This window comes from Toxorhynchites rutilus, chromosome 3 (assembly GCF_029784135.1).
Source record: "Toxorhynchites rutilus septentrionalis strain SRP chromosome 3, ASM2978413v1, whole genome shotgun sequence".
In the NCBI taxonomy this organism is placed as follows: Eukaryota; Metazoa; Arthropoda; class Insecta; order Diptera; family Culicidae; genus Toxorhynchites; species Toxorhynchites rutilus.
The window spans coordinates 194,813,715-194,841,072 of record NC_073746.1 but is presented as its reverse complement, the minus strand read 5'-3'; the positions used below and the strand labels follow the sequence as shown (position 1 = coordinate 194,841,072).

The 27,358-nt window shown below is 38.6% G+C and overlaps 1 protein-coding gene across 1 annotated transcript in view; it reads left to right on the top strand.

Annotated features, from left to right (window-relative positions):
- The first annotated feature begins 2,363 nt into the window (after positions 1-2,363).
- Positions 2,364-27,358, top strand: part of LOC129779279 (uncharacterized) — a 53,777-nt gene continuing 28,782 nt past the window's right edge. The window contains exon 1 of the mRNA XM_055786678.1: positions 2,364-2,577. Coding sequence (XP_055642653.1) covers positions 2,560-2,577 — 18 coding nt within the window. The 5' untranslated portion in view covers positions 2,364-2,559. The remainder of the gene's footprint in view (positions 2,578-27,358) is intronic.

Sequence of the window (27,358 nt, the reverse complement as noted above, 5' to 3'; positions counted from 1 at the left end):
GTTTCGTTCCTTTTTTTCTTTTTCCTTTCCAATCGTGCTTCATTCTATTTCGCTGCTGCTCTGGTTGCCCGTTTTGGTCGGTACGATTTGAGGAGCACAAAATAGACCAATCAAAAATGGGCATATAGTGCATTTTGACAATGCTTGATATTTCACAATTATTCAATTATTTATCTCAAGAAAAATGAAATGTTATTCGTTATGATAGATGCGTAGATATATTTCCTATCAATTGATGCAGAAACCTTTGCGATCTATTGAGAAATGCTCGAGTTATAAGCGTTCCAAATCTTGCATTTTTTCCTACTTGTTCAGTGCCTAGATTTCCATTTCACCCCCTATATCTTCCGGTTAGACGTAGTCCTACGTCAAAAAAAATACACTTTGAATATTCACCATATATGGACGGTTTCACTGTGTTCATTTAGATAATTTGTTGTAATTATAGTGTCTGTAAATAACTATGCTAATTTGCATTGATACATAAATTTAGGAACGAAGCCAGTGACGTCAATTCGAATGTTCTGCAGGCAGTGTATTCTCGATTGTGAACAGGTGCTTTGTTTTTTAATTATTAGTTTAATCATTCATCCCTAAATTCGTGAATTCGAGAATATATATCGCCAATCTAATTGATTTTGGAGGGTTTTTTTCGGTTACCTTCTCAGGTTTCCCAAAGATAACTCTCCGCCGCTGCGATTGGAGTTCTATAAAGCGTAAGGGCCATGAATGACGGAATATATCGCCGCATCGATTTATTTTAGAGGAGTTCTCAAGGTTACCTTTTCAGGTTTCCCACAGTCAACTCTCCGCCGTCGCGATTTAATTTTGATGGAGAGTACGTGCGATAGATTATTGAATACATAGCCGGTACGATTAATTTCACAAGCTTTCCTTCTCAGGATACCAAGAGATAATTTCTGTCGCGTGTTGTAATACGAGACTTCGTTTCGTCTAGTAGTTGATAGTTCGCGTTTACATAATCACATCACTTACCACAGTGAATCCTGATTCATACCTTTTCCCACTAACAACTATCCCCTCCATGATAAACGCTAGGGAACCACGCTATAGAGGCGACCCTTCTGGCCTTCGGGCGGCGAATATCATACTAACATTCCTTCCCTTCCCCTGGTGACTGTAAGGACGTGGCCGGCGTCGTTATTGACCATTCAAAGCTCGAATCACCGAAAATTGCACAACGAGAATGATTTGCTAGTCCCAAGCGTCATTCTGTGTGTTCTTTGTGCAATTTGGTTGGTTCAGGTCAATCACGGAGAGCAACTACGAATTGTACAGTCTACCCAAGCTCAAGCTTTTGATTAGATCGTCACTTCCTCATGATTTGACCACCGATTTACACGACCTAACAGAACCCTTGCCACTTAATTCGGCCTTTAATCGTTCTGCTGTACTTCGTTTAGCCGGTATTATCACATTCTGAACGGTGATGTGATGAATATTTTTTTACGCGATTCTCTCGAAATTATGCGATTTTTAGGCGACTTTTTTTTGGGCGCACGCATTAATCGCGCAAAGAAAAAAATAATTCAGTTTACTGTTCTTAATCATATTTCGGACAACATTATATTTCGGACACCTTGTTCTAATATCTTGAAATGCTTAACGCACTGATGATATAACAATACAATTAATATCTCAATTGCTTCTTTAGAGTAATTCATTGGTTTCACTATCATTTCATATGAGAACTACATTTGAACTATAACATAATCGGCAAAAATATGATAACACTACTCATTATCGTTTGTGTTTGTCGTTTGTTTAGCGTGAGCACGTAGAATTTACCCGTTCATCAACATTTAAATTTCTCCCGTGTTTCATCAGTTCTCATCATCGTGAACGGTTTAATGTGATTGCTTTGTAAGTGTTTCGCAGTTGACTATAATATATAGTCAAGTGTAATGTAATTTTCGTTAAAAAAATTACAAAATGAAGTGTCCGAAATTTGAATTCAATCTGTTCGAAATTTGATTGTTTTTATAAATAGTGTCCAAAGTTTGATTCTTATACGCTTCATCTGAAAAGCATTTTTTTCGATGATTTTTTTATGTTTTCAATCTAATGGGTACCAAAGTAGAAAGCTTAAAAGTATATAGAACAAATTTATTAAAAATATCCCCCAAATAATATCTTTGTTTAGATCTGTTTCCTGCATCAAATGCCTCAAGCGTCCGAAATATGATTCAGAACGGTATCGTTTTACATATATTTTCAACCGCGTGTGCGCAATTATTCCAGTAGCGCAAAAGATTTGATTCATAAAGCGTAATAATGTTTGAAGAAAATAACGAGCAACGCCACAACTAACATAAAATTATGGAAGGGTAGTGGGAAATTGTTTTTCTTCTTTACACACGCATACTAAACTTATTATATATGGGGGAGGAAGTAATCAACTTGCACCGTTTACCAACCATATTTAAACAACTAAAGATATCATTTTGCCATCACATTATTTCTTTTCTTTGAGAGTGAACATATTGTATATCTATTGCAACATCCAGAAATAATAAAGGAGTTACCCATCGGAGTAAAATGTTGCTATGTTACAAAGTAAGTGTATTTGTGACACGTTTAATTGAATTTTTTTTCTCGAAACTCGAATAGTGTTTCTACTCATTGTATATGCTTAACTTCTTCGAATTATCAGTGCTTTGCTGTGACTGTGAATTGAAACCCGGAACAAAAACCTATTGAAAGATGATGCAGTGAAGTGTAACAGTATATTTTACAGACGCAACAAGTTGACAGAGGGAGAGTAGTGTTGCGGTGCCTGATTATGCAGAAATAAATTACAAACTAAGATCAAATTTTTTAAATTTTATTTAAATTTTAATTTTTGTTATAAAATTAAAGTTTTGTTTGGAAAAAAGACGGGTGTGTAATGTCGGGGACATAACCGGAGTGACGTAGGACTATACAAAGGGGACAGCTTTTGCTAAGTATATATTTCGAATATATTTTTTTTATTTTCTTCTGCTACGTGAATACCTACCTATCTACCTGAAAAATGGATTAGTTTACTGTTTACTCTTCATGAACATGTTGGGGGTTCTGAAAAGAACCTTTGGTGTTGTGTTTTTTGCGTTTTTTTTACAAACTTGAATATTGTTTTTTTCTGAAGGCTTTGTACTTATTAAATGTTCAACGCCGGGCATCTTTCGGCGTATACACATATCGGTCAATCAAAATGATGGCTGTGATAGGGAATGCATAGGTGGTTATCAGCTAATTCACTATCATATATTTCACTATTGAGCACATTTCCGTACCTTAAACTGTGGTTTCGGAGACGAATGAATTGTAAGATTTGTAGTCTCCGCAAACAAAGTAAATACAAATGAAAAAGAGCTGAGGTTTTGGAGACGAACTCTACGATCTGTCGAGAAATAAACGAGCTAGAAGCGTTCTGAAAAACCAACAGTGAATACAGTGACGGATGACCTTCGGATTAAAGTCCTTTTACAAAAAGAACAGAGCAGCAGGAAATACATAGCTCATCATGTTGCTCCTTAGTTAATTTTCTATGCAATGCAGATGTAACGTCAGTCAATTTTCAACACCAGTTATCAACCAAAGAAAGCAGTTCTTGCTACCGAGAAAATTCGTCAATGCCATCCTGCATACAATGTGTTGTAATTTGAAGCCACTTTTAATTCGGAAACCAAGCATGGGTTTGTGAAAACTGAATGATCAATTTAAAAGGCCCCAACCACCAATAAGTTCAAGAACAAGCATAAACAAAATAAATCAGTTTATATTATATGTCATATTATGTCACTTTAGAATGCATTGGTATTTTGAATAACTTTTAATAACTCTTCTTTGAATGGTTTAATGGCCCTGAAAAGCGCGGTGTTTTACGGTGGCTGGTTTTGTCACCAAAGCAGTCTGTATAAACAAACTTTTTCCTTCATCTAACTGCTGCCGTTCTGCGATTGCGTTTGCCACTCGCTGAAACTAGTTGTTACCATCGAACCGAATGTGCTCTGTTCTGTAGGCGAGTTTTCTTGTTGTCGTGAGCAGCTTTGCAAGCCAACTCGAGCACTCCGGCGGCCGAAATTCTATAACCGCTATTAGGTATACTGGTGCTCCGGCACCAATCCGTTGATGCGATGTGATGTGGAACGATGCCATACAACCACACTGATTTACGGTTTGGAAGAGAATGATATATTTTTCAGCGGATCCGCACGTTTTGTACTTTAGCGGTACACGCTCACAGGATAGAGAAAAATCGGCAGACTCAGCCAGAGGGGCGAGTCCAACGAGACGAACGAATGAGCGTTAAAAGGCAGCGATGGCAAAAAAATACATTCATTACGATTTGTTCGCTTGTTGGATTCACATACAGGCTAAAAAGGGTCCTTTTCAGGATCACAAAATTATCTTCAATCTAAAGAGTTTATTGTTTTGTTATCACTCGATATCCCCATCTTGTTCGGCTAAACCTTCCTGTTTAGCGATTTGTTGCCACTCGCCACAGCTTTCACAGTTGGAAAATTTCTTCCCATCCAGCTTTGTGACATGTTTTACAGTAAATTACATTCAATGCGACGTGCCGAAGCACTACTCATTGTCGCATTGGAGGCGATTTTAACCTGTAATTGAACATTTGCGATGACAGTGGTACAGTGTCGACTTTCAATGTGGGGTCATAATTTGAACCCCGAACTCTATGTTTACAAAAATGTCCAACTAAATATGTCGCATTACATGTCCGTCCAATTAGCTAAATGTCGAACTAATTGTAAATTACTGTACTTTCAATCTGGAAACAATTTAAGAATTGGTGAAAATTGAATAATCAGGAAAGTCCCCAGCTATCAATAAGCTCAGAACAACTGCCAAATTCACATACTCATCAGATCCTGGCAAACAAATTATGAAAAAATCAATTTATGTTTATGTTTATTATTATTTTGGATATTATTTTAGAAAGCATTGAACTGTATTTCGTAAACTCTTTTTTGAAAGGTTTAATGGCCCTGATAAGCGCCTTGTTTTATGGAATGGTTCCAATTTAGAAAACTTTGTACTCGTGGTTTTGAAAAAAACCTTTTCGAACGCCCTCGATGCCGCCTTGTTCTGGATTTGCCACCAAAGTAAAAAGAATAAACTTTTTTATTCTGCTACCAGCTGCCGTTTTGCGATTGCGTTTGCCACTCGCCACTCACTGCAACTGCCTGTTGTCTTGATGTCCACCGAATGTGTTCTGATCCGAATTCAGTTTTTCTTATTGTCGCGAGCAGCTTTGCCAGCTAACTCGATCACTTCGGCGGCCGAAACTAAACACGGTTCGAGCGGGATTTTGCCTTTCCCTTCACTTTTCCTCCTTTGCCATGTCCAGACATGTCTGCTTGGGTTGGTTTGTTGATGTGTTGAGATGCGAACCGATGTGGTGTACGGTTTGAATGAGAATGATCGTTACGGAAGGAAGGAAGGAAGGTATTGTATTATAGAGACTTTAAACTTTTGCAGTTCATTCGTCTCTAGCCTTGAGAAAGGCCCTTTGAAAACTCTACTCTACTTTACTCCAGCGCTACCACCTCCGCCCTCTTGCCTTGAGAAAGGCACTCGATCCCTCGCCGTCCAGCCCGTCCAGCAACGATGTTGTCCAGTCGGTGTCCACACAAAGAATGATCGTTACGGCAGCGGAGCGGGGATTTTTAAGCTGACTGGCTGGCTCGAGAATTACGCATGTGTGAGACTGCGACCAATGTTTTGTTAATTTTTTTCTTTTTCCTTTCCAATCGTGCTTCATTCTATTTCGCTGCTGCTCTGGTTGCCCGTTTTGGTCGGTACGATTTGAGGAGCACAAAATGGACCAATCAAAAATGGGCACATAGTGCATTTGGACAATGCTTGATATTTCACAATTATTCAATTATTTATCTCAAGAAAAATGAAATGTTATTCGTTATGATAGATGCGTAGATATATTTCCTATCAATTGATGCAAAAACCTTTGCGATCTATTGAGAAACGTTCGAGTTATAAGCGTTCCAAATCTTGCATTTTTTCCTACTTGTTCAGTGCCTAGATTTCCATTTCACCCCCTATATCTTCCGGTTAGACGTAGTCCTACGTCAAAATTATGACAAATATATATTTATAAATAATGTGAAAAAAGACGGGTGGGTAATGTCGGGGACATAACCGGAGTGACGTAGGACTATGCAAAGGGGACAGCTTTTGTTAAATATATATTTTAAATATATTGTTTTATTTTCTTCACCTACGTGAATACCTACCTATCTACCTGAAAAATGGATTAGTTTACTGTTTACTCTTTATGAATATGTTAATGGTTCTGAAAAGAACCTTTGGTGTTGTGTTTTTGTTATCACTCGATATCCCCATCTTATTCGACTAAACCTTCCTGTTTAGCGATTTGTTGTCACTCGCCACAGCTTTCACAGTTGGAAAATTTCTTCCCATCCAGCTTGTGACATATTTTACAGTATATTACATTCAATGACACGTCGCATTACCACTACTCAGTGTCGGATTGGAGGTAATTTTAACCTGTAATTGAACATTTGCGATGACAGTGGTACAGTGTCGACTTTCAATGTGGGATCATAATTTGGATCTCTATGTTTACAAAAATGTCCAACTAAATAAGTCACATTACATGTCCGTCCAATTAGCTAAATGTCGAACTAATTGTAGATTACTCTACTTTCAATCTGGAAACAATTTAAGAATTGGTGAAAATTGAATAATCAGGAAAGTCCCCAACTATCAATAAGCTCAGAACAACTGCCAAATTCACATACTCATCAAATCCTGGCAAACAAATTATGAAAACATCAATTTGTGTTTTATTATTATTTTGGATAATGTTTTAGAAAGCATTGAACTTTATTTCCTAAACTCTTTTTTGGAAGGTTTAATGGCCCTGAAAAGCGCCTTGTTTTATGGAATGGTTCCAATTTAGAAAACTTAGTACTCGTGGTTTTGAAAAAAACCATTTCGAACGCCTTCGATGCCGCCTTGTTCTGGATTTGCCACCAAAGCAGTTTGTATAAAGAACAAACTTTTTTCTTCTGCTACCTGATGCCGTTTTGCGATTGCGTTTGCCACTCGCCATTCGCTGCAACTGCCTGTTGTCTTGATGTCCGCCGAACCGAATGTGTTATGTTCCGAACGCAGGTTTTCTTATCGTCGCGAGCAGCTTTGCCAGCTAACTCGATCACTCCGGCGGCCGAAACTATATAACGCCGGCTAGGTGGACTGGTACACAGGTACTAACGCGCTCGACCTAGCTACCTTTTCCGGTGCAATTGGCGGATACACCTACGGGAAATTGCAGACCACCACGGTTCGAGCGAGATTTTGCCTTTCCCTTCTCTTTTCCTCCTTTGCCATATCCAACCATGGCTGCTTGTGTTGGTTTGTTGATGTGAGGTGATGCGAAACGATGTGGTGTACGGTTCGGATGAGAATGATCGTTACGGCAGCGGAGAGGGGATTTTTAAGCTGACTGGCTGGCTCGAGAATTACGCATGTGTGAGACTGCGACCAATGTTTCCCTCATTTTTTTCTTTTTCCTTTCCAATCGTGCTTCATTCTATTTCGCTGCTGCTCTGGTTGCCCGTTTTGATCGGTACGATTTGAGGAGCACAAAATGGACCAATCAAAAATGGGCACATAGTGTATTTGGACAATGCTTGATATTCCACAATTATTCAATTATTTATCTCAAGAAAAATGAAATGTTATTCATTATGATAGATGCGTAGATATATTTCCTATCAATTGATGTAAAAACCTTTGCGATCTATTGAGAAATGCTCGAGTTATAAGCGTTCCAAATCTTGCATTTTTTCCTACTTGTTCAGTGCCTAGATTTCCATTTCACCCCCTATATCTTCCGGTTAGACGTAGTCCTACGTCAAAACACCGAAAATTGTTCTTCCTCGTCAGTAACACGTGGTTTAAGTATCATAGGTGAAAAGTGATATTTGCTTGGTGTAGTAGAAAAGTGTTACACATTTTTTCTTGATGTGCGAACTGAATTCATAAAAGGATTCGCGAATTGGGCAGAAACAAACATTACTGTTAATGTAAATCGAAATTGTTTGAAAAAAAAAAAAAATATATATATATATACAGCTATTCCATGCCAAACCGATTTAGTGGTTCTCAGACTTCCGTGAAAAGTGATAATTTTTTTTCCTTGTCGCAAAATATTGGACCCGTAATTTTTATTTTTTCATTAGTGTGTCCAAAAAATCTTTTTTTCCGATTTTGACGTAGGACTACGTCTAACCGGAAGATATAGGGGGTGAAATGGAAATCTAGGCACTGAACAAGTAGGAAAAAATGCAAGATTTGGAACGCTTATAACTCGAGCATTTCTCAATAGATCGCAAAGGTTTTTGCATCAATTGATAGGAAATATATCTACGCATCTATCATAACGAATAACATTTCATTTTTCTTGAGATAAATAATTGAATAATTGTCAAATATCAAGCATTGTCAAAATGCACTATGTGCCCATTTTTGATTGGTCCATTTTGTGCTCTTCATATCGTACCGACCAAAACGGGCAACCAGAGAAGCAGCGAAATAGAATGAAGCACGATTGGAAAGGAAAAAGAAAAAATGAACGAAACATTGGTCGCAGTCTCACACATGCGTAATTCTCGAGCCAGCCAGTCAGCTTAAAAATCCCCGCTCCACTGCCGTAACGATCATTCTTTGTGTGGACACCGACTGGACAACATCGTTGCTGGACGAGCTGGACGGCGATGGATCGAGTACCTTTCTCAAGGCAAGAGGGCGGAGGTGGTAGCGCTGGAGTAGAGTAGAGTAGAGTTTTCAAAGGGCCTTTCTCAAGGCTAGAGACGAATGAACTGCAAAAGTTTAAAGTCTCTATAATACAATACCTTCCTTCCTTCCGTAACGATCATTCTCATTCAAACCGTACACCACATCGGTTCGCATCACAACACATCAACAAACCAACCCAAGCAGCCATGTCTGGACATGGTAAAGGAGGAAAAGTGAAGGGAAAGGCAAAATCCCGCTCGAACCGTGTTGATCTGGAGTTCCCCGCAAGGGTAGCTAGGCCGAGCGCGTTAGTACCAGTGCACCAGTCCACCTAGCCGGCGTTATATAGTTTCGGCCGCCGAAGTGATCGAGTTAGCTGGCAAAGCTGCTCGCGACGATAAGAAAACCCGCATTCGGAACAGAACACATTCGGTTCGGTGGACATCAAGACAACAGGCAGTTGCAGCGAGTGGCGAGTGGCAAACGCAATCGCAAAACGGCATCAGGTAGCAGAAGAAAAAAGTTTGTTCTTTATACAAACTGCTTTGGTGGCAAATCCAGAACAAGGCGGCATCGAGGGCGTTCGAAATGGTTTTTTTCAAAACCACGAGTACTAAGTTTTCTAAATTGGAACCATTCCATAAAACAAGGCGCTTTTCAGGGCCATTAAACCTTCCAAAAAAGAGTTTAGGAAATACAGTTCAATGCTTTCTAAAACATTATCCAAAATAATAATAAAACACAAATTGATTTTTTCATAATTTGTTTGCCAGGATATGATGAGTATGTGAATTTGGCAGTTGTTCTGAGCTTATTGATTTTCACCAATTCTTAAATTGCGCTAGAGTATAAAACACTTGGACCCCAAAAAAATATCTTATTTTCTTTCAAACCGTAAACCCGTGTGGTTGTACGGCATCGGCATCGTGGACGTAACAAAGGAGGACAAGTTAAGGGAAAGGCAAAGTCTCACTCGAACCGTGCAGATCTCCAGTTCCCTGTTGGCCGCATTCACTGATTGCTCCGCAAGGGTAACTAGGCCGAACGGATTGGTGCCGGAGCATCAGTATACCTAACAGCGATTATAGAGTTTTGGCCGTCGGAGTGCTCGAGTTGGCTTGCAAAGCTGCTCACGACAATCAGAAAACACGCATCAAGAACAGAGCAGCTTCGGTTCGGCAAGGCAACAATTAGTTTCAGTTAGTGGCAAAGTCGCATTAAATGTAATTTACTGAACAATATGTCACAAGCTGGATGGGAAGAAATTTTCCAACTGTGAAAGCTGTGGCGAGTGGCAAACTAATCCATTTTTCAGGTAGATAGGTAGGTATTCACGTAGGAGAAGAAAATAAAACAATATATTTAAAATATATATATTTAACAAAAGCTGTCCCCTTTGTATAGTCCTACGTCACTCCGGTTATGTCCACGACATTACCCACCCGTCTTTTTTGCAAAAAATATTATAGAAAAATCATAACTTTTGAACTACTGAACCGTTTCAGATGATTGACATATCAAAGTGAGCTAGTCTTCTTTGAAAAAATATTAGTGACATTTGTGAAAAAATTGGATTTTGTTTGTGCAATTATTGATTGTTTTTGTTTTTTATAGTTTTTATGGTCTGGCGCTCAACTTTTTATATTTTTGCTGGAAAGCTGAGGCTTTTTATCCAAAAGCCAGAGATGTACTCCTTTTAGTTTTTAATGATTTTTCAAAGTTAACCGATGGCCTAAAAAATTATTTTTCGTCTTTTTTCTAAAATTACTTTTTTCAAAACTTTATTGCTTTTGAACAACTGGACCGATTCAGATAATCAACGTATTAAATTGAAGTTAATCAGTTAGTCTTCTATGAAAAAAGACGGGTGGATAATGTCGGGGACATAACCGGAGTGACGTAGGACTATATAAAGGGGACAGCTTTTGTTAAATATATATTTTAAATATATTGTTTTATTTTCTTCTCCTACGTGAATACCTACCTATCTACCTGAAAAATGGATTAGTTTACTGTTTACTCTTTATGAATATGTTGATGGTTCTCAAAAGAACCTTTGGTGTTGTGTTTTTGTTATCACTCGATATTCCCATCTTGTTCGGTTAAACCTTCCTGTTTAGCTATTGCGTTTGCCACTCGCCACAGCTTTCACAGTTGGAAAATTTCTTCCCATCCAGCTTGTGACATATTGTTCAGTAAATTACATTTAATGCGACTTTGCCACTCACTGAAACTAATTGTTGCCTTGCCGAACCGAAGCTGCTCTGTTCTTGATGCGTGTTTTCTGATTGTCGTGAGCAGTTTTGCAAGCCAACTCGAGCACTCCGACGGCCGAAACTCTATAATCGCTGTTAGGTATACTGGTGCTCCGGCACCAATCCGTTCGGCCTAGTTACTCTTGCGGAGCAATCAGTGAATGCGGCCAACAGGGAACTGGAGATCTGCACGGTTCGAGTGAGACTTTGCCTTTCCCTTAACTTGTCCTCCTTTGTTACGTCCACGATGCCGATGCCGTACAACCACACGGGTTTACGGTTTGAAAGAAAATAAGATATTTTTTTGGGGTCCGCGTGTTTTATACTCTAGCGCAATTTAAGAATTGGTGAAAATCAATAAGCTCAGAACAACTGCCAAATTCACATACTCATCATATCCTGGCAAACAAATTATGAAAAAATCAATTTGTGTTTTATTATTATTTTGGATAATGTTTTAGAAAGCATTGAACTGTATTTCCTAAACTCTTTTTTGGAAGGTTTAATGGCCCTGAAAAGCGCCTTGTTTTATGGAATGGTTCCAATTTAGAAAACTTAGTACTTGTGGTTTTGAAAAAAACCATTTCGAACGCCCTCGATGCCGCCTTGTTCTGGATTTACCACCAAAGTAGTTTGTATAAAGAACAAACTTTTTTCTTCTGCTACCTGATGCCGTTTTGCGATTGCGTTTGCCACTCGCCACTTGCTGCAACTGCCTGTTGTCTTGATGTCCACCGAACCGAATGTGTTCTGTTCCGAATGCGGGTTTTCTTATCGTCGCGAGCAGCTTTGCCAGCTAACTCGATCACTTCGGCGGCCGAAACTATATAACGCCGGCTAGGTGGACTGGTGCACTGGTACTAACGCGCTCGGCCTAGCTACCCTTGCGGGGAACTTCAGATCAACACGGTTCGAGCGGGATTTTGCCTTTCCCTTCACTTTTCCTCCTTTACCATGTCCAGACATGGCTGCTTGGGTTGGTTTGTTGATGTGTTGTGATGCGAACCGATGTGGTGTACGGTTTGAATGAGAATGATCGTTACGGAAGGAAGGAAGGTATTGTATTATAGAGACTTTAAACTTTTGCAGTTCATTCGTCTCTAGCCTTGAGAAAGGCCCTTTGAAAACTCTACTCTACTCTACTCCAGCGCTACCACCTCCGCCCTCTTGCCTTGAGAAAGGCACTCGATCCCTCGCCGTCCAGCAACGATGTTGTCCAGTCGGTGTCCACACAAAGAATGATCGTTACGGCAGCGGAGCGGGGATTTTTAAGCTGACTGGCTGGCTCGAGAATTACGCATGTGTGAGACTGCGACCAATGTTTCGTTCATTTTTTCTTTTTCTTTTCCAATCGTGCTTCATTCTATTTCGCTGCTGCTCTGGTTGCCCGTTTTGGTCGGTACGATATGAGGAGCACAAAATGGACCAATCAAAAATGGGCACATAGTGCATTTTGACAATGCTTGATATTTGACAATTATTCAATTATTTATCTCAAGAAAAATGAAATGTTATTCGTTATGATAGATGCGATAGATATATTTCCTATCAATTGATGCAAAAACCTTTGCGATCTATTGAGAAATGCTCGAGTTATAAGCGTTCCAAATCTTGCATTTTTTCCTACTTGTTCAGTGCCTAGATTTCCATTTCACCCCCTATATCTTCCGGTTAGACGTAGTCCTACGTCAAAAATATTATACCTGCCAAATAAATAGAATTCTAGTCGCATAGGAATATTGAACGAAGGCTGGACACATGTTAACTTTGAAAAATCATAACTCAAAAATGAAAAAAATACATCTCTGTTCTTGGTCCAAGACAAAATAAACTATAAGAATCAATAATCACGAAAACAAGATCCATTTTTTCGCAGGTTTAGTAAGACTAGCTCATTGGCTTAATTTTGTTATGTCAATCATCTGAACCGGTTCAATAGTTCAAAAGTTATGAATTTTTGAAAAATGTTATTGAAAAAAATGAAAACAAAATGGTTTTACCAGTCCTAAAACGGAAATGGGCACACTAATGAAAAAAATTAAAAAATACGGGTCTTATATTTTGGAATAAGGAACAAAACTACTACTTTTCACGAAAATCAGAGAATCACTATATCAGTTTGGCATTTGGTACAATCAATAACCACAAAAATAGGATCAAATTTTTTCGCAAACTTAGTAAGATTAGCTCATTGGCTTAACGCCAACCATTTGAATCGGTTCAATAGTTCAAAAGTAGATAGATATGGGCTATATATATATACTGTATATATATATATATATATATATATATATATATATATATATATATATATATATATATATATATATATATATATATATATATATATATATATATATATATATATATATATATATATATATATATATATATATATATATATATATATATATATATATATATATATATATATATATATATATATATATATATATATATATATATATATACAGTCAACTCTCCCTAACTCGATATCCAAAGGGACCATCGAGTTAGGGAGGTATCGAGATACAGAACATTTTTTCCTAATTTTTTTTATGTCTTAAATTGTCATATATTAGGGTAAGTGTCCCAATTATGGTATGAATTTGAATTTTTGATTTATTCCCTTAAAGTGAAAAAACACCTTTCTCATATAAAAAAAATATTTTTTTCCAGAATCTTTCAGGAGGTGATAGACGGTTATATTTCACGAAAAAAATCCTTCTACGCATATGTTAGAATTTCAACGATGACAGACTTATAGCACTTTTTCTTTCTTTCTTTCGGATTCTTTCTTTCGGCTCAAACTCACTCTACATTGAAAAGTATGCTACGTAATCCGATTTTGTTGCTTTCATTTGAAAGATGAGAAAACTTAGTACAGGATATAGTAGTGGAACATCTAAATTAGTGGATTAAAATAACATTTTTGAAGTGGAAAATTTAAAAGTTTTTTTTTATTTGTAATTATTAATTTTATCCTAAAAATTCATACTAAACTTGATTATTTCTACCAATTAAATGAAAGCTCTCTAACCTCTCTACAATTTGTTCTTTGACGCCCAACTTCTATCTCTCTTAATTTCGCTGCAATATCGATATAAACAATTCCTGATGAAGATTCAATCAAAATCTTCCAAAATCGCGATTTTTAATCCACTGTACTTATAAAAGCCACTTAAATTTCACCTTAATGCTGAAAGGTTAATTTTTTTTCTTGAAATTATTCATATTTGAATTATAAAAAAAAACTTTTTTTTTCAAACTGTATACAATCGAGTCCTAAATTTTACATAATCGAATCATATATAATCGAGTTTGTATATAATCGAGTCCGACTTGCACGAGGCACTAGGTTAACAAAGAAAATATTGATTAAGTATGTTACTCAAACTGAATTGTAACGATCACGCAGGAACTGTTCAATCACAAAGAAATGTTCGAATAGTTTCACAGGAACATTTCCAGTTGATTTCAATATTCCGGACATATTCTTCAGGTTTGATTTAACGTTCGAATTAACATCTCAATAGAACTACTATCTTCAGCTTTTTTCTCAGGTTTTTCAACACTTTCTAGTATTATTTGCAGCTTCAGACCCCTTCCGTCCATATTTTTCGACCTGCTCGATGATGCTCAAACCTTGCGCAATGGTTAGCGTTTTGATTGTTCGCTTGAAAGGTTTCTCGTGGTTTTCCATACTTGAAAAGAAATTGTTTGATGACACGAACACTCCGTCTTCACTTTTAAGGGCAATTGAAATCTGAGGTAATAACGCACAAAAACATGTACGCGAAAATCAATCGAGTTAGGGAGGTGAAAATCCATGGAAAAATGAATCAAAACACACAAAACACATCGAGTAAGAGAGGCATCGAGTTAGGGAGGTATCGTGTTATGGAGAGAAGAATGCTTGTAAAATCGAAGGTGCCATGAAATCCATCGAGTTAGGGAAAATATCGAGATACAGAACATCGAGTTAGGGAGAGTTGACTGTATATAAATATATATATATATATATATATATATATATATATATATATATATTATGGACTCGGAAACTACTGAACCGATCGACATGAAAATTGGTATGAAGGGGTTTTTGGGGCACAAATGAAACACAAATTTGTGCATCACTCGAGAATTAATCAAGCAAACGAAACCAAATTTAGCATGTGGAGGATGCAATAAATGTTTCTATGGCGGTTAGATACTCCTCCCCCTCCCTTAGGGTGGGCTGGCATACAAATGAAAAATGTGAAGATTTTAGGAGGCACGAAATGTTTCTATGGTGAATAGACACTTCTTCCCCCTCTCTAAGGGCAGAAGAGGGGAGGGGTCTATCTTTATACTATCATATTTCTTTGTCAAACATCTCTTCCATGTAACGGAGAAACATGTTATTTGCAAGTGGTTGAAAAATCTTGAACGAGAATTGTGTCTGAAAATAATATGATATTATAATGATGAGTTTTGGTAGAAGTAATGGGAATTTTATAGTAAAAGATAAATTCAACGGGGTCGATTAGAAGATCAATCAATGAACAGTTCTGCGATCGGACTCATGAACATGCTCTTAGTAAGAAAACGTGAATGTTTGAAGGTATTGATAACGAAAAACAAATTTTGGGAGGGACGAAGTTTACCGGGTCAGCTAATATCTTATATTTTGCAATAAAGAACAAAACTAATACTTACTGTCGGGATGGCCTCCTTGCATATATTAATAATATATTTACACCGCTATATGTTAATTCACTATCTTGTGTATATTGATTTACACGTGGTACACTAGCGCGACCGTACTGTTCGACTCTCGCTCTCAATCTGTCACGTCAATGTTTTACTCTCACTCACTACCGTTCGTAGCAGGGCTGCTACATTGATAAATGTGTCGTTTGCCGAGGGGCACGACCCTATAACCCCCCCAAACTTTACAAAGTCAATTTGGAATGAGCTATTCGTAACGTGCCAGTTGTACTCTCATTTTTTTATATAGCTGAAGCTCGTTGTCCTTTTTATCTGGATGTTTTACCTGCTTCAGATGAGTAACGTTTATTCGGAGCTTTCTTTTCGACCAATTGCATAAAGTATTCCCCAACGACAGGTATGGGCAAGAGTTAGCCTAATCTTTTATTTACTTCTTCTTCCAAGGGAATCGGTACGTGACGTAATAGTTGAGACACTGGTATCACAGGTTTTGTTTTCTTATGAAGCTCTGCTTGTACCCCACTAATCTTTTTGAATGGCCTTTTCTCCTCATAAATTCCATCTACGTATATACCCACCTTAAGAACTCGAAGTTGTTTAGCTGTATCAGGATGTCTCGCTGTCCACCTTGTATAACGAAAAAAAAATCCGCATCTGTTCTCGATTTTCCCACAACAATCTCATCTTGATATGGCTCAATAATAGTAAGCGGTTTTCTTCACTACCATAGCCTTTCAAGACCTTCGAGGAACCTCCCGTAAAACTCTTGACCCAAATTTGTTTGCTTTTCATCATTTCCCAAGTATCTGGTTTAATAAGAATCGCATCTGCACCGGAGTCGATCAAAAGTTTCACCGATATACCCCCAATTATACCCGGGAGGACATTTGTCATATTTCCTCCATAGAAAGCATAGAACATTTCCTCAACATCTTGATTGTTTTCCGCCGTCGTAGTATTAGCATCAACCTTTTCCATATGATAGACCCTTTTAGAGTGGTCAATTTTTCGCTTACGTCACATTTTTTAACACTTTGGTGTTCGGCGACACCACTGTGGTTACGTACGAAAACTAGCGGCTGACTGCCGGCGACACCACAGTGGTTACGTGTGTATAGTATCTCAGTGCCCGGCGACACTTTAGTATCAACAACAACTTACACACACCAACAAGTTTTGTGTTTTTATGAGTAGGGGAGGTGGGGAAATACGGACATATTAGGAAGAACTTCAATTATATCTTTCGAAACTCATGTTTCTACCAACTTAAATGTAGTTTCTTGCATTTCAATATACTGTTTTTCGAATTAATCGACCAAATGTTTTTCAATTTAAAATGGACGAAAAGTAGAACATTTTTTCGATGATTACTCGCATGGTCATATAGTGGGGGGAATATGGACAGGTTTGTAATATTTACGTATGTATATCTTCGAAATTTCATGAAAGTAGGGTAATAGGGTTGATAACTAACAATGAGACTAGTAAAACTTAACAATTCATAATTTCCCGAAAATGTCAAGAATGGGCGGCGAAAAGCCAAGTAATCCGAATTAGCGCTGCCGGCGCAAAGCGAATATTTTTCTACGAAATGTGCGGACGTCAAAGTGTTAAAATTCCCTAGCTGTCGACATGTCCGATCTCGTGCTGAGCAATTGACCGATTTCGGTAAATGGCCCTGTTTACCACACGCAAAACACGAGTGCTTTTTCTTATCGATGAGACTGTTAAAATCAGATCGCACCCCTGATCCTTTTGAGTAACTCTGATTATATCCTCCTCTTCCATGAATCGTAGACCGAGCCATGGGCAGTGGTGATAATTTTTCGTTTCTTACATTACCGACTTCGTAAGTAGCACGTTCTTCAAAAACAGGACCTGTTTGCAACATTTCAAACTCTGTGTTTTCGATACTCGCAGCAATCTTTTCTATTTCATATAAAGAACGATCCTTTTTTCAAAATGCTCTTTTTTAGATCATCCGACCGACAATTTTCTACGACAATATCTATGAGATAAATTTACTTTAGAATTTCGCTGACTTCGCTGGATAGTTTCTCAAATCCGCAATTCTTAGTTTGCTATCAAAGTCTCAAAACAAAATGTGAATACTTTTCACCTTTGTGCTGTCTTATCCTTATTTATTTATTGAACTTTCGTCTTTCAATTACGTATTGGCGTAAGTAGCCATCTAAAAGATCGATTGCCATGTCGTAGACTCGTGGATTTACTGCTATCAATGTCACCTTGTCATGTCCAGGCAAACTTCAAAATACTCGCTGCAATTCAACTCCACCGAAATGTAGTAGTTTCGCTTTAATCATTCTCTGATCCTTTATTCCATATGCTTCGAGATAACACTCCAAGGAACCTTTCCAAATCTCTCATTCTTGAGAAAGTTTTTTTTTTGTTTTTCCATAGACTCGCACCGGAAACATGGGATGTGACGTGCTTCCTCCATCTGTAAACAAGACGCCCATAACCACATCGTAAATTATCTCAATTTATGAACGTAATTGCATATTGACATTAATTGAACCATATTTTCGAAAAAAAAACATTTAATCGGATGGAGACATCAAGGACACAATCTTTAAACAACTTCATCATGCAGGTTTTAAACGTGACTGGTACATTTCATCAGAACTCCTGTACGCTACTGGTACATGCAACAACTTGTTTTCATTACTGTTTTTTTTTTAAATTACACTTGTATACTACCGGTACATGTCTACATAAGGCTACTCAGCTTCTACTGTACGCTGCTGGTACATCCCATTAATCTTGTACGCTACTGGTACAACTCTCCCCACAACAACTCTTGTACGCTACTGGTACATCTCTTCCCACAACAACTCTTGTACGCTACTGGTACAACTCTTCCCACAACAACTCTTGTAGGCTACTTGTACATCTCTTCCCACAACAACTCTTGTACGCTACTGGTACAACTTTTCCCATAACAATTCTTGTACGCTACTGGTACATCTCTCTAACTACCTTCCAATGCAACTAGTAGAACGTGTCATTCAGTTTGTACGTTGCTGGTACAGTTTACAAACACTTTGTACGCTACTGGTACATTTTGAATATTCCTATACTGGTCCAGTTTCACAATATTGATGCATTTCCAAACTACTCTTCAACGCGACTGGTAAATCATTCCAACAACCTTCTATCTCGTACGCTGCTGGTACTAATTACAAAAAAGACGGGTGGGTAATGTCGGGGACATAACCGAAGTGACGTAGGACTATACAAAGGGGACAGCTTTTGTTAAATATATATTTTAAATATATTGTTTTATTTTCTTCTCCTACGTGAATACCTACCTATCTACCTTAAAAATGGATTAGTTTACTGTTTACTCTTCATGAATATGTTGATGGTTCTGAAAAGAACCTTTGGTGTTGTGTTTTTGTTATCACTCGATATTCCCATCTTGTTCGGTTAAACCTTCCTGTTTAGCTATTGCGTTTGCCACTCGCCACAGCTTTCACAGTTGGAAAATTTCTTCCCATCCAGCTTGTGACATGTTGTTCAGTAAATTACATTTGATGCGACGTGCCGGAGAAACACTTTGCCACTCACTGAAACTAATTGTTGCCTTGATGAGCGCCGAACCGAAGCTGCTTTGTTCTTGATGCGGGTTTCCTGATTGTCGTGAGCAGCTTTGCAAGCCAACTCGAGCACTCCGACGGCCGAAACTCTATAATCGCTGTTAGGAATACTGGTGCTCCGGCACCAATCCGTTCGGCCTAGTTACCCTTGCGGAGCAATCAGTGAATGCGACCAACAGGGAACTGGGAACACGGTTCGAGTGAGACCTTGCCTTTCCCTAAACTTGTCCTCCTTTGTTACGTCCACGATGCCGATGCCGTACAACCACACGGGTTTACGGTTTGAAAGAAAATAAGATATTTTTTTGGGGTCCGCGTGTTTTATACTCTAGCGGTACACACTCACAGGATAGAGACAAATCGGCAGACTCAGCCAGAGGGGCGAGTCCAACGAGACGAACGAATGAGCGTTAAAAGGGAGTGATGGCAAAAAAATACATTCATTACGATTTGTTCGCTCGTTGGATTCACATGCAGGCTAAAAAGGGTCCTTTTCAGGATCACAAAATTATTTTCAATCTAAAGAGTTTATTGTTTTGTTATCACTCGATATCCCCATCTTGTTCGGCTAAACCTTGCTGTTTAGCGATTGCATTTGCCACTAGCCACAGCTTTCACAGTTGGAAAATTTCTTCCTATCCAGCTTGTGACATATTTTACAGTATATTACATTCAATGGCACGTCGCACTACCACCACTCAGTATCGGATTGGAGGTAATTTTAACCTGTAATTGAACATTTGCGATGACAGTGGTACAGTGTCGACCTTCAATGTGGGGTCATAATTTGGACCCCGAACTCTATGTTTACGAAAATGTCCAACTAAATATGTCGCATTACTGGTCCGTCCAATTAGCTAAATGTCGAGATAAGTGTAAATTACTGTACTTTCAATCTAGAAGCAATTTAAGAATTGGTGAAAATCAATAAGCTCAGAACAACTGCCAAATTCACATACTCATCATATCCTGGCAAACAAATTATGAAAAAATCAATTTGTGTTTTATTATTATTTTGGATATTGTTTTAGAAAGCATTGAACTGTATTTCCTAAACTCTTTTTTGGAAGGTTTAATGGCCCTGAAAAGCGCCTTGTTTTATGGAATGGTTCCAATTTAGAAAATTTAGTACTCGTGGTTTTGAAAAAAAAACATTTCGAACGCCCTCGATGCCGCCTTGTTCTGGATTTGCCACCAAAGCAGTGCGTATAAAGAACAAACTTTTTTCTTCTGCTACCTGATGCCGTTTTGCGATTGCGTTTGCCACTCGCCACTCGCTGAAACTGCCTGTTGTCTTGATGTCCACCGAACCGAATGTGTTCTGTTCCGAATGCGGGTTTTCTTATCGTCGCGAGCAGCTTTACCAGCTAACTCGATCACTTCGGCGGCCGAAACTATATAACGCCGGCTAGGTGGACTGGTGCACTGGTACTAACGCGCTCGGCCTAGCTACCCTTGCGGGGAACTTCAGATCAACACGGTTCGAGCGGGATTTTGCCTTTCCCTTCACTTTTCCTCCTTTACCATGTCCAGACATGGCTGCTTGTGTTGGTTACCGATGTGGTGTACGGTTTGAATGAGAATGATCGTTACGGAAGGAAGGAAGGAAGGTCTTGTATTATAGAGACTTTAAACTTTTGCAGTTCATTCGTCTCTAGCCTTGAGAAATGCCCTTTGAAAACTCTACTCTACTCTATTACTCTACTCCAGCGCTACCACCTCCGCCCTCTTGCCTTGAGAAAGGCACTCGATCCCTCGCCGTCCAGCTCGTCCAGCAACGATTTTGTCCAGTCGGTGTCCACACAAAGAATGATCGTTACGGCAGCGGAGCGGGAATTTTTAAGCTGGCTCGAGAATTACGCATGTGTGAGACTGCGACCAATGTTTCGTTCATTTTTCTCTTCTTCCTTTCCTATCGTGCTTCATTCTATTTCGCTGCTGCCGCTGGTTGCCCGATTTGGTCGGTACGATTTGAGGAGCACAAAATGGACCATTCAAAAATGGGCACATAGTGCATTTTGACAATGCTTGATATTTCACAATTATTCAATTATTTATCTCAAGAAAAATGAAATGTTATTCGTAATGATAGATGCGTAGATATATTTCCTATCAATTGATGCAAAAACCTTTGCGATCTATTGAGAAATGCTCGAGTTATAAGCGTTCCAAATCTTGCATTTTTTCCTACTTGTTCAGTGCCTAGATTTCCATTTCACCCCCTATATCTTCCGGTTAGACGTAGTCCTACGTCAAAAAAAATCTTGCAACTGTTTTCCCTATGCTGTCAAACGTTTCTCCTATAAAAGGAGCATACGTTTTCGTGACTCGGGCTTTGTTTTCCTGGAGCCACTTTTTGAAGGTTTTGGTGGTATGCTTCGGATCGTTATCCTGCATAAACTGCTATTTCAGGGGAATCTTCCAATCGGCGTGTGACAGCATAGCTTCCCTTAGGATTTGAGCGTAGAGGTACTGATCCATGATCTTATCCACCCAGTACTGGGGGCCAACGTCGTAACAGGAGAAGCACCCTACACCATAATGCTCCCTCCTTTATTCTTGAATGTCTTCGTGGTATACTATGGTATGTAAGCCCGGCCTATTGGGCGATGGATCCAAGTTTTTCCGTTCGAGCCGATGAGGTTTATCTCATCCGATCTGCTTTTTCTTCTCCGGACCGATCCAATTGAAGTGGTCTTTCGCGAACTCCAGCCGCGTCTGAATATGCTTTGACGTCAGCATCGGAACTGTCTGGAAGTGTTTCCGTGCAATTATGCGCGCGACCCATTTCTCGTTGACTGCAACTAGAATTGTAGAATTAAAACCTTACACACTTCTTGTTTATATAATAAATGCTTACCAGGATCCGAAAAACAGAAAATACCACCGAGAAATAATCAATTTTCTTCTTTTGTGAGTTGGTTGACATTGCAGTTGGTTCGCTTAAAACCTATATTATGGCGACAACGGAAAAAGTACTACTGAAAGTCATCAAAAGGTAAAAGCAACATCGGGAAGACGTCGTAATGAATGAGTCTATGAACAAACGCTTCTCGAATTAATAAATTTTATAACCAGAAATTTATTATCATTGTCAATTGTGATCTGAAAGCAAAGCTAATTCTTCTCATTTGAATGAGATGGATATATTGAGTCGAACGAAGGCAAACACAGTAGAACCCCGATTATCCGCGAGCGGGTGATCCGTGGTTCGGATTATTGGCGACAACGAGTTCCATAGTGAATCAATAGGCCTTTCCAGAATTAGTGAGTGGTAGGCATATGCTTTTTTGTTTTGGTACACGACCTTATACATAAGTAGTTCAATAATTTTTTTATTGATAAAACGTAGTTTTCATGTTCAATTTTTTTTGTGTTCGCACCTCATTTTTCGTTATTCGCGGTGAGCCCGACTATTCCGCGGATAATCGGGGTTCTACTGTAATTCATTTTAACGACATCGGAATTCCACAGTGAAGCATGATTTCGATTTATTTACTGTCTTATATGCAAAGCATGAACGGAACAGGCGATGGGAGTGCATTTTCTAATGTCCCCTTACCAATGCATTATGGTCCAGGAGGTGCATTTAAGTGGAAATTAGCATCTAGAGCTCGACAGTGATTCTCTAGACAAAAACTGTCTTCGACAAAGTTGTTACATATAATAGAGCGCTCATTTTTATGTTATCAAAAATAGGGTGACAAAAATTGTCGATGAAATGAAAAATCTAACTTTCTTATCTTTATAGATAGAGGTAAACATAGTTCGACAATATTGTAGCCCTGGTTATTTTAAGTAAATTTGTGGAACAATATTTCTTTCTATCTCTTCAAGTAACCGATATAGCGCTTTTTCTCTAGGTTGAGTTAGGGTTACCATGAAAAAAAGGTTTTTTTGCTCTAACTTTTATATGTTAAATTCTACATCAAAACTGTCTTCGAATGACTTTTAGAGCTTTCCAATCCACGCATTACGGTGCATAACTTGTATGTATCTTAATTCTACTGAAAGTTATTGATGTTTTTTCCCCGAAAACACGACCTATTCATTTGCTAGTCGTTCTTTTTGGGACAAACATAATAAAAAATTATTGATAGCATTTTAAAGAGCACATTTGACTCTACATAAAGTGAAACTTTCAAAAGAGTGTTACTTTTTGTATTTGAGTAAATTAAATTTGAAATTATGAGTTTTTGCATATAAATGAACAAGTTGCAATTTTTAAATGCATATATTAAGCGTAGACTTTAAAGCAGCATGACTTCAGTTCAGTCTTATAGCCACTCAATATGGAGGTTCAAAGTAGACACATTGTTGATTTCCTTTTTCGGTGGACGAAATATAGAAGCAGTTATACAATTATTACGAGAAAAATTTCTGACTATTTTCTTTTTCTAATTTAGTTATATATTGACATATTTTCCTGGCGATGAGTTGATTGATGACATTATTTTACCAAACTTTTGTTGTTCCTATTGTTTTATTCAAATTTATTTTTATAATCTTCCGTATGATTCTGTTTCAATAGAGGTTTTGTCAGACAAATTACACTCTCGGGGTCTACCGCCTCTATTGAATAATATGTTATATAACTTGCTTTGTGAGAAACATTTGAAATTTTCTCATGGAGATTCGGCAGTAAGTCGGGTCTCTTACATGGGCCTCCCTCAGGGCTCATGTTTAAGCCCCCTTTTGTACAACTTCTATGTAAGCGACATTGACAATTGCCTTACACAAAATTGCAGCTTAAGACAACTTGCAGATGATGGAGTAGTGTCTGTCGTAGGATCAAAAGAATCCGACCTGCAAGAACCCTTACAAGATACTTTGAACAATTTTTCAACCTGGGCCATTGGGCTAGGGATCGAATTCTCCACGGAGAAAACAGAGATGGTGGTTTTTTCTAGGAAGCATAGACCAGCAAAACCAAAGCTTCAACTTTTGGGTAAACCAATCACTCATGCTATGTCATTCAAGTATCTTGGGGTCTGATTCGACTCCAAATGTACTTGGGGGGGCCATATTAGGTATCTGAGTAAAAAATGCCAACAAAGAATAAACTTTCTCCGTACAATTACCGGCACCTGGTGGGGAGCCCATCCAGAAGATCTTATAATGTTGTATCGAACAACTATTCTCTCAGTGATGGAGTATGGCAGTTTCTGTTTTCAATCAGCTGCCAAAACACACCTCATTAAACTCGAGCGAATTCAGTATCTTTGTCTCCGAATCGCGTTGGGATGTATGCCCTCAACGCATACCATGAGTCTCGAGGTTTTGGCAGGCCTACTCCCACTAAAAGATCGCTTCAATTTATTATCTCTTCGGTTCTTCATCCGGTGTAAGGTCATGAACCCATTGGTGATCGGAAATTTTGAGCAGCTGATCGGGCTAAATTTTCATTCTGGATTCATGACTTCATATCATGAATTCATCTCCATGCAGGTTGATCCTTCTTCGTATATTCCCAACCGTGTTTGTTTTCCTGACTACATCAATTCCTCTGTACATTTTGATCTGTTCATGAAGGAGAAAATCCATGGAATTCCAGATTATCATCGATCGGGGATCGTTCCTACGATCTTCAATGCAAAATATGGGCGTATCAATTGTGATAATATGTGCTTTACTGATGGGTCCTCTATGAATGAGTCAACAGGATTTGGAGTGTTCAACGAATTTTTTAGCACCTCCCACAGTCTTCAGAATCCTTGCTCAGTGTATATTGCTGAATTGGCAGCAATACACTGGGCGCTGGACAGCGTCGCCTCACGACCTGTTGAACACTATTACATTGTAACGGATAGTCTTAGCTCTGTCGAAGCTATCCGTTCAGTGAGGCCGGAAAAGCACTCGCCGTATTTTCTTGAGAGAATACGAGAAATTTTGAGTGCTTTATCCAGACGCTGTTATGTCATTACCTTTGTCTGGGTCCCCTCACATTGCTCAATTCCGGGTAATGAGAGGGCTGACTCATTGGCAAAGGTAGGTGCAATTGAAGGCGATATTTATCAGCGTCAAATCGCCTTCAATGAATTTTATTCTTTAGTCCGTAAAAATACCATCGTTAAATGGCAACGTAAGTGGAACGAAGATGAATTGGGTCGGTGGCTTCACTCGATTATCCCTAAGGTTAGCCTCAAACCATGGTTCAAAAGTCTGGACTTGAGTCGGGACTTTATTCGCACCTTCTCTCGACTCATGTCCAATCACTGTTCGTTAGACGCGCTACTCTTTCGTTTTAATCTTGCCGATGGCAATATCTGTGCTTGTGGCCAAGGTTACCACGACATCGAACACGTTGTTTGGTCGTGCGAGGTGTATCTTGTTGCCAGATCGAATTTAGAAAACTCTCTTCGGGCCAGAGGAAGACAGCCCAATGTGCCGGTGAGAGATGTGTTGGCTCGGTTAGACCTTGATTACATGTCCCAAATATACGTCTTCTTAAAAGTTATCGATCTTCGTGTGTGATTGTCCTTATATCCTTATATTTTCCTTTTCCTTTTCCTTCGCGAGAAATTAAATCCCTTCTTACTAACAATAGAATAAGGTGAAATGTAAATACATATTAGATATAAGATAGTTCCTACGATCTTCAATGCAAAATATGGGCGTATCAATTGTGATAATATGTACTTTACTGATGGGTCCTCTATGAATGAGTCCACAGGATTTGGAGTGTCCAACGAATTTTTTAGCACCTCCCACAGTCTTCAGAATCCTTGCTCAGTGTATATTGCTGAATTGGCAGCAATACACTGGGCGCTGGACAGCGTCGCCTCACGACCTGTTGAACACTATTACATTGTAACGGATAGTCTTAGCTCTGTCGAAGCTATCCGTTCAGTGAGGCCGGAAAAGCACTCGCCGTACTTCCTTGAGAGAATACGAGAAATTTTGAGTGCTTAACCAGACGCTGTTATGTCATTACCTTTGTCTGGGTCCCCTCACATTGCTCAATTCCGAGTAATGAGAGGGCTGACTCATTGGCAAAGGTAGGTGCAATTGAAGGCGATATTTATCAGCGTCAAATCGCCTTCAATGAATTTTATTCTTTAGTCCGTAAAAATACCATCGTTAAATGGCAACGTAAGTGGAACGAAGATGAATTGGGTCGGTGGCTTCACTCGATTATCCCTAAGGTTAGCCTCAAACCATGGTTCAAAAGTCTGGACTTGAGTCGGGACTTTATTCGCACCTTCTCTCGACTCATGTCCAATCACTGTTCGTTAGACGAGCTACTCTTTCGTTTTAATCTTGCCGATGGCAATATCTGTGCTTGTGGCCAAGGTTACCACGACATCGAACACGTTGTTTGGTCGTGCGAGGTGTATCTTGTTGCCGGATCGAATTTAGAAAACTCTCTTCGGGCCAGAGGAAGACAGCCCAATGTGCCGGTGAGAGATGTGTTGGCTCGGTTAGACCTTGATTACATGTCCCAAATATACGTCTTCTTAAAAGTTATCGATCTTCGTGTGTGATTGTCCTTATATCCTTATATTTTCCTTTTCCTTTTCCTTCGCGAGAAATTAAATCCCTTCTTACTAACAATAGAATAAGGTGAAATGTAAATACATATTAGATATAAGATAGGCTTAAGAATTGAGTATGATGAATGTGAGTGCGAATGTGAGTGTGAACATTGTCAACATATCCTTATATCCCTTCCTTTTCCTGAAGAAAATGTCACCCTTCTAAACTCGAGCCTGTAAAAATAAACTATTTAATAAAAAAAATATCTTCTGTATGTACATATTAACCTGTTTTAGTTGTTAAAATGGAAATTAAATTCATAGTAATAAATAAAAATCATACAAATAAAAAACTACAAAATCAAATGCTTAGCATTTTCCGGAATCAGAAGATCGGAATACTCTGGTGTTTGCCTATTACTAAGAGATTATACTGGATCCGAAGCTGTTGCGAAGCCCAGTTCTTCAGCAGAAATATTTTCTGTAA